The sequence below is a fragment of the Rhinichthys klamathensis genome, unplaced genomic scaffold, assembly GCF_029890125.1.
Source record: "Rhinichthys klamathensis goyatoka isolate OS25496 unplaced genomic scaffold, OSU_Roscu_1.1 h1tg000220l_1, whole genome shotgun sequence".
NCBI classification, from domain to species: Eukaryota; Metazoa; Chordata; class Actinopteri; order Cypriniformes; family Leuciscidae; genus Rhinichthys; species Rhinichthys klamathensis.
The window spans coordinates 501,237-510,222 of NW_026606744.1; the positions used below are offsets into that span (position 1 = coordinate 501,237).

The window sequence follows — 8,986 nt, forward strand, 5'->3', positions numbered from 1 at the left end:
CGGTACCACTTTTAGCATAGCTTAGCATACATCATTGGAGTGGACAAGACCATTAGCATTTCTAAAAAAAAAATGACCAAAGAGTTTCGATATTTTTCCTATTTAAAACTTGACTCTTCTGTAGTTACATCGTGCACTAAGACCGACGGAAAATGTAAAGTTGCGATTTTCTAGGCTGATATGGCTAGGAACTATACTCTCATTCCTGCGTAATAATCAAAAAACTTCACTGCCGTACCATGAGAGCAGCAGGCGTAATGATATGACGCAGCGCCTGAAAATAGTTCCGTTGTGTTGACGGAAGGTGGCCTATTTTCAGGCACTGCGTCATATCATTACGCCTGCTGCTCTCATGGTACGGCAGTGAAGTTTTTTGATTATTACGCAGGAATGAGAGTATAGTTCCTAGCCATATCAGCCTAGAAAATCGCAACTTTACATTTTCCGTCGGTCTTAGTGCACGATGTAACTACAGAAGAGTCAAGTTTTAAATAGGAAAAATATCTAAACTCTTTGGTCATTTTTCTTTTAGAAATGCTAATGGTCTTGTCCACTTCAATGATGTATGCTAAGCTATGCTAAAAGTGGTACCGCCAGAACCGGAGATCGGCTGAATGGATTCAAAAACGGTAAAACTCAACAGTTTAACTCTGGGGGAGTTGTAAAATGAGCCTATTTCCAAAAAAAGTGGAGTATCCCTTTAAACACCTTTATAAGGTGATCGCGTTAGTTGAGCTGTATGTACGATGGGCGGCGCCATTTTAGTTTACAACACTCAATTCCTCAACTTCTCACGAAATACATAAAAGTAAGTGGCCGGTGAACTGGAAGAAGAATATGGTAAAATGTAAAGCTACACAAAGTGTATCTGATATGAATAAAACGTGTCGTCTTATTATAATGGAAAGGAGTATTATTCCACAGACATCATTGTGTATTTTACAAACTCAAAATATTTTTTTTGCTAGTACTGCTACTTATGTGTATTTAAATGTCTGAAACCTAAAATAAACATTATGTGGTTCAGTGGTTGAAATATGACAGCACTGAGCGCGTCCGTCTCTGGCTCAGCGCCAGCCAACGCGCGAAAGCACGTTGAATTTGGCAGTTCATCACGTGATCCACTGACCGTTCTAATGGTGCGTTCACGTGCTATGGTAATTATGGTAAATACCAAAAGCCGACATGGAAAATGCACATGAACACCCCCTCATCTGGTATTTTCCACTGGGCAACTCGTAGAATATTTTGATGCACGAGTTGCCGAGATGAGATTACCTTTGACCTTTTCAAAATGGCGGAGAGCAACGCAAGAGTTGTGAATGGTAAAAATATGTACTATTCATGATCTAGAAAATATACAGCATATATTATTTACGTTTGAGTTTTGATAAATCATTTTCTTGCTGTAGCAGATGACTTAAGCAATCTAAAATAGTTTTAGCTAAATAACAGGTCTGGATCTCCATCTTTTTACCACATTACGACAACAAAAGCACTTGAACGCAACACACTGGTAAATACCAGTTCACAAGTGGAAAATATCATATTTTCCATAGCACGTGAACGCACCATAATCACACCGGTGTACTCGTACGCTCCAGGGACCAGCCTGATCACACCGGTGTGATGATCGTACGTGCGAAAGAGGGTTGGAAAGAAGTTAAGCAATACACATGTGCAAAGTTTAGCGAGTCAATGCCCAGAAAAAATGGTCTGCTGTTAAGGTGAACCAACAAAATATTAATAACTGATTACATTTTAGTCAATGAATGCCTTATTTCCTGTGAGCTTTTAGTTTTTCTATGCTTTTTGAGTAATACAGTAAAACCTATATTTAATAATATGCTGGAATTTGCCTTTCTTGACAAATAATTTTTATACCTTAACCGAGTTAGGATACTTCTTCCCAATATAACATAGGCCTACTCATATTTTGATTGTTTATTATTAGGACCTGAAGTGTCATTAAAAGCAAAAATTGTGCAAATACACCCTCCAGACATCACTTTTGTCACACATCACACATCTTGATTATAACTTTGCTTCAAGTATTTTGAGCAGTTTTATTTAAAAATTAAGAATGATGGGAACTAGGACTGAGTGACTATTCAGAAATTGTCAATTTAAGTTGTACTGCCTTTTGGTTCTTCTTCCAGAGGAACATAACCTGATGGAAGCCAAATGTATAGGCAGTCACTCAAATATCATTATGATCTATTTTAGACATAATTACATTAACATTAACATAATTACATTGGCAATTTAGCAAGTCCTTAGGTTATCACATAATCAGTGCGGCGAAAAAAGGCCTGTAGTTTGACACTGAACAGCTTTCCACTCTGATGGAAAAAAATGAGTGACAGACAAAAGCAATGAGACAGATCTGAGTGGATTTGTGAGTAAAAGTCATCCTCAAAGTTACCAATGAGTAACAGGCAACATTTTAGATAAGCAGCAACAAGTCCTTTTAGCAAACAGCCCAATCAGAATACAGATTTTTTTTTTAAATCATGATTTTTGTTTTCTGAATGCCACTGATTGTTAATGTTGTATATAATGCAAATTATGCAATCATGATCAGTGTCTGTAATTACTGTTGTAGTGAAATAAGCCAGCTTGAATATTTTTTACTTTTTTTTAAAGCATAAACACAAGTATGAGCTAATCAGTCTTAAGTGCTCAGAATGCTCAAAGATCAAGCCTCTTGTTATTTTTCTGGTTCTCGGTGCTCTCATCTCTCACGCTGTCTTTCAGCAGGAAGTCGGAGCGATTTCTGTGAACACCTTCTGAGGCACTTCATAATTAAATGGCATGCAGACTGATGAAGAATGCAGATGTATCTATTTTTCTAGCACACAAATCACATAAAGAGCAGTTCAACGACCGACTGACTGCTTCTATACAGCAAGACGAGAGAGAAAAAAGCAAGAGGAAATTGTATTATTATGATTATTATTTATTGTGCTCAGAGCGCTCTAAAAAGTTGACAAAGTGTGAATGCCAAGGACGCAAATGAGCTTCACAGAAAATATTAGCAGAATTTTAGCAGGATAATTTAGCTGGGCCTAATGTGATTTTCAGAATTAATCCAAATGTAATTAATTTATGCAAAGAAAATCTATAAATAATTAATGTTCATAAGGAGAAATGGACTCAGGTTAGTCAATAATCTGGAATAATACACATTACTGATCATTTGTCACGATGAATGGAGAGAACACCTTAACGCTGATGGAAAATTAGGAAATAAAGATGTAGGAAAATTAGGAAAGTAATAAAAAGACACAAAGAAGTGTGTCACAGGTGATTATAGGACACTCAAAATGGGCTATTATCTCGCTTTTATATGACTGAAAGGATTTTCTCAGTGGGGGAATTATTATGACCTACAATTTTACAGTCCTCCAGTCCATCTACCACTGCAGCATCAGCCTTTACGTTATTTTATTTCTTCAGCTCAGCAGGCAGAAATTATTTCTTTGCGTCAGCAGGAGCTCATGCAATACTCATGGACCAGAGTAGATTCATGTTGAGTGAAACACTGGTGTGAAATCAGGACCATCATCATCATCGGCAGTCCAGCCTCTCTGTGAATGAGTCTTTCACCAGCGGCAGGTAGCTGTCACAGGTAGACACTCTGGACCCTTGAAATAGAATTCCCAGCAGGGCCTCGAGGACTGGGCAACTAATTAGATTTGATTCATAACAAGTGCTTTAGTGATTCTAAGTGAATACCTCCCCCGCACTTCGCTTCTCTTTCTTTTCTTTCTCCTGCCATCCTTCACTCACCCTGAGTGTGTACCGGTATTAGGTGTATTCAATATTCAAGGTGCAGTCATAGAAATGGCATGCTAATGGGGGGGGAAAAATTATTAGTGGGGTAACTAGGCAGCAGTTCAGTTTTATATAGATCTGTCAATGTTCTGGAGTGAATTCGAACTGTAAACAAAAGTACTTCACAAAAATCCCAATTTTCTCATCATTTATTCCAACTCGTATGGGAAAATATGCACAAGAAGTGACATTAAAACATGTATACAACAATAAAGACACATTGAGATAGGTATCTTTACATTTTGGTGCATTTTTTTTATATTTACAAAGGCAGACTTTAGACAGCACCATACAAAAGTCATTACAAATTTGATGATATTATTTTTATGCACAGGTAATTCTGATCACAACGAGATGAATTTTTCCGTGACAAGTATACTAAATGAATACTCGTGACATAAAAGCTAATTGCATAAGAACCGAACTATAAATAGCTGCCAACAAAAAGAAAAAGAGCCGAGTCAATCTCATCAGAACCCCCTTAATTACTGATTGGTGATCAGATTACCTCCTGTTGCTTCTGGCTTAACCACAGCTGCAGGAAGAAGCTTAGCTAACATTAGACCTGTGTTTTAAACGCACTTTCCATCAATGCATAAAATCAGTGATTTTATACGGAGTGAGCATGTGCAGACTGAAAGTAGAAATGACAAGTTGTGTTTAACATAAAGTCGCAAGAATCAGACACAGATGAATCACACTTAGTGAGCTAACAGGTGCTGACAGTTGACAAACCAGTTTCTCACAGCTCGTTGAGCTCGATTAACGTTTTTAAAGCAGAAACAGAGCTGGGCGGTTTTCTATTTTTAAGAATGGATCAGTCTAAATAGATTTCTCCCTACAGTTCTATTGATCTGTATATCTCGATTCCCTCAAAATTTCACAATATTAAGTTATCAGGATACTGATGCAATATTACATGTGTCCTGTATAAATTAAAAAAATCATTGAATTCATATATAAATATATACGTATATATATGGACCCCTTTCACATTTCCAGGGTTCTCAGAAGCGGAAGTCGGTAAACTTCTAGTGGTGAATGGGAGACAACAGCATATATAATTTTTGTGGTAAAAAAAAAAATCCATGATACTGTTTCCACGAATTCGTTTTATGCAATTTTCTGTAAAGGTAATATAACACAAAGTATATAGTTTTAAATATATATATATATATATATATATATATATATATATATATATATATATATATATACATATTTAAAATAAGAAACAATTCTGTGAAATGGGTTGGTCCATTTCTTGTTTTGTGGTTTGAAACAGATGTATTTTCTCTGAAGTACTAAAGAAAAGCCAGTGATAATGTGTTCCTGTGTCAGCAAAGATGAGAAAATGCAACTGCATTGACCATAATGCACCTCTGTCTGAAGTGGCCACTGTTTTGTCTGTGTACGTACTGTCAGTACACTGTGACACCTTCCCAACATGACACATCCTAAATGCCATCATGACCATTTAGGCTTGTGAGTTACAAATGTTAACCTCTGAACTCTTTGTATGTTATGTGCACTGTTCGGGTCACCCAGAGACAACCCCCTCCGGTCTTTCCACCAGTCGTAGGGCCTCATGCATGCCGGCGGCTGACAGTCTGCGGTTAATATTACGGTAACGGCAGCTGAGCAGGCTTCGGTACGTGGTACGCAGGTCGCGGTTGAAGAAAGCATAGATAAAGGGGTTGATGAGTGAGTTGGCGTAGCCCAGCCACAACAGAGTTCTCTCCACCCACAGCGGGACACAGCTACACTCTGTGCCACAGATGAAGGGCCGGGCCGTAGACAGGAGAAAGAACGGGAGCCAGCAGACGGTGAACGCTCCTACCACCACCCCGAGCGTGGCTGCCGCCTTCTGTTCCCGCTTGAATATGGAAATGCTCCTGCGGTCCGAGCTCCTCCTGCCCACTCCTCGCAGGATTCGAGGCAGACACGCACACTCTTCCACTTCCCTCTGAAGCTTGATCGCAACGGTTACGCAATCCACACCCATGGGACCTTCCGTCCCATCGGCCCCTTCCACTTCCACCTCATCCTCCTCTTCCTCCTCTTGTCCTGCACGAGGGAAGCCAGTGATGGTGTGTTTGGCAGCGCTGAGCTTGGCGGCACGGTAGATGCGGTTATACATGACCAGCATGACAGTCATGGGGATGTAAAACGCAACAGCTGTAGAGTAAATAGTGTAGCCAAAGTCCTGGCTGATCAGACACACGCGGTCATCGTTCACGTTCTGCGCCCAGCCAAAGAGCGGTGGCAAGGTGATTGACGCAGAGAGCAGCCACACTGAAAGCACCATTTTGGCCATACACCATCCGTTCTGCCTCACCGGGTATGTTAGGGGTCTGGTGATGCCCAGGTACCTGTGATAGAGGGAAAATACAGATGGAAATATGGGCACTTTTTTTTTTACATCATTGTAAAATATTTTATGTAAATTAAAATAAAAAAAATTTTTATATATTTTTTTGTTTTTACAAAATTGATAATAATAAAAAAATGATGGTTGATTGTTAGTTAATTATACCTAATGGATTCACTAATGATAACAAACTGACCGTTATTGTAAAGTGTTGCCAAATCATTTATCATGTATGTATCAATAAACTGATCAGTGATCATCATTGTGATGAACATAATCAGTCCACTGTTAAGAAAACTCACCGGTCGATGCTGATAACGCAAAGGGTCATGATGGACGCGGTGCAGCACATCACATCCATGGCTATGAACACGTTACAGAAGAACTTGCCAAAAATCCATCGGCCACCGATCAGGTCCGTGATGCTGACGAACGGCATCACCGCGAGCGCAACGGAGAGGTCCGCGAGCGCGAGGGACACGATCAGATAGTTGGAGGGCTGCCGTAGTTTTTTCACAAAACACACAGAGATGACCACGAGCAGGTTCCCGCAGATGGTTATGAGTGTGAGCATAGTCAGCACCCCACCGATCAGCACCTTCTCGACCTCTCCGTAGCTGAGGATCTGCTCCGCGCAGCTCGTGCCGTTTGCCACCTCCATCATCTCCAGTAGGATCGGCGAGCTGGAGGGCTTCATATCCAAGGAACCGGAGCCCGTAGACACTGCCATTTCTCCAGACTCGTCTGCAATTTTGAATACTCGAGGCACGAGGATCTCGGAGATCATTATACCGTTAGATGTTTCAACACCTGTCTCTCTCGCGCGCACCTCGGCCATGAAGGGCTTCATAGTTTGTCCGTGGCTTTGCGCGACACTAGTTCTGTTGGTATCGCCCAGCACCATGCCGTGCTCCTTTTATCCATGAACTTTTCAGAGAAACCGATGATGGCACGAGATCACAGCTGCGCGCGCAAAGATGCGCATCCGATTAACGTTCAGTGACGCGCGGATTTCTGTATTTTTAGAGGAGATCATTGGTGGTGGTTCGTCATTTTCGCACACCATGTTCCGAAAAAACTGAGAGAAGTTTGTCATGTTGTTTTTATGCAAGTGATCTAGCAAGCTGGTGTCAGTCTTTTGTCCCTCACAACAACAAATAAGAATTTGGAAGATAATATAGGGCTAACCAAATACACGACGGCAGTTTATAATCGTGATCAATTGTTGATACTATATTACAGTAAGTAACAGAATATATCAACATTTTGTGTCTGATGTAATTTCCAACCCGATCTCACGGCAATGGGCTCTATGCACGGCGGTATTTCCGGTGAAGGTCTAAGGATGCTGGATTACTTCCGCCGATCGTAGAGTCCAATGCTATACCGAGAATTTATATTGTTTTTTATACTCAATAGGCTTTATGCCCAGCTGCACTACTTCCTGAACTTCAGCCAGCTCCTTGTTTCCTGTCTGACATTATTGGACAAACTGATTAATTCAGGTGTGCCTGACCAGTAACAAATACCAGACACACCTGGGTTAATCAGTTTGTCCAATAATGTCAGACAGGAAACAAGGAGCTGGCTGAAGTTCAGGAAGTAGTGCAGCTGGGCATATGCTTCTGTGTTTATTATATTAAATAAACATAACTATATATAAAATTACATCTAAACGTATTAAAGTTTCGTTTCAAAGACGAGAGGACAGTAAATTTTGAAGACTCTGCCATAATCCCGTTTTCCTCGGTTTTCCTCCGCTTTAAATCTCCTCAAACGGAAACGCACGAGCATCCTTGCGTCAAACGCGGAAGTTATGCGTGCATATAGCCCATTCGTAGGCTACAAATTTTTACGAGGTAGCCTGCTACGTGGCTAATTCGTACGAATTCGTATGACCTCCCTGACCCCGCCCCTAAACCATCAAGTGCACGTGGGTTTAGACCAAGGGGGTAATCCATCGACCGGAAGTTGAAGCCGGCCGGGTGCCGCCATGTTGTAGCAGAACTTCACTTGCGTTAGCATTTCCATTGACTCCCATTCATTTTTGCGTCACTTTGACAGCGAATAACTTTACATCTGAGGCGTTTAAAGACTCCATTTGTCCATTATTTATTTCTAAAGAAACACGACAATGTATAAAGGGCTCCATTACCTTCTATGTTACACTATGGCCCCGTAGAAACAGATTTAGTAAAAATAGGCTAACGATTGCGTCATAACCACTCGACTCTCTGTCGCGCTGTACAGAAGTTACCGTACAGACAGGAGGAGAAGCTCGCAGGCAATCGGGGGGACGTCCCGTCAAGGGAGAAGCCCATAGATAATGAGTCCATAAAAGCAACGGAATTCTTACTCCTGCTCACTCACGCCAAAGAACTCTTTGCTCAAGTTCCCCGTCTCTGCAAGATTAACGTTGGCAGTTTTCACGCACAGCTACTAGAAGATTAACGTCTGTCAGACAGGTTGCTCACGTCATCAAGCTTAGTTTGAGTCGGTCTGAGTCTGCGCATCAGGAACGGAAGTTCTCAAAAATCGCTAAAAGTGGGCTTCAACTGTCTCAACTGAGTTCCAATGAGATCGCTCTGTCCATTTCTTTTACTGTCTATGGTTTAGACAAATCGTACAAATTCGTACGAGTGAGATCGTACGAATCCGTACGCCACAATCACTCATACGAATTAGTGTTACAGTAGTTTTAGTAAAAAAAAAACATTTAAAATTTTGTCAGTGAAAATTGTGGTAATCAAATAAATATTTTCCCATCACATCACCATC

At 40.7% G+C, this 8,986-nt stretch overlaps 1 protein-coding gene across 1 annotated transcript; it reads right to left on the reverse strand.

The window, feature by feature from the left end:
* Positions 1-5,149: 5,149 nt before the first annotated feature.
* On the reverse strand, positions 5,150-7,181 carry htr7a (5-hydroxytryptamine (serotonin) receptor 7a). Its single transcript, XM_056264251.1, has 2 exons — positions 6,511-7,181; positions 5,150-6,209 (listed from the first exon to the last, which is right to left on the reverse strand). The coding sequence occupies exons 1-2, from the start codon at positions 7,110-7,112 to the stop codon at positions 5,378-5,380; spliced, it is 1,434 nt and encodes a 477-aa protein (XP_056120226.1). The 5' UTR covers positions 7,113-7,181; the 3' UTR covers positions 5,150-5,377.
* Between the last annotated feature and the right edge of the window lie 1,805 nt (positions 7,182-8,986).

Bases quoted from the DNA above. Each gene is read 5' to 3' on its own strand.
- htr7a (XM_056264251.1), bottom strand. From the start codon at position 7,112: ATGGTGCTGGGCGATACCAACAGAACTAGTGTCGCGCAAAGCCACGGA. The intron at 6,210-6,510 runs GTGAGTTTTCTT...CCTCTATCACAG, and splicing joins TGCGTTATCAGCATCGACCG to GTACCTGGGCATCACCAGAC.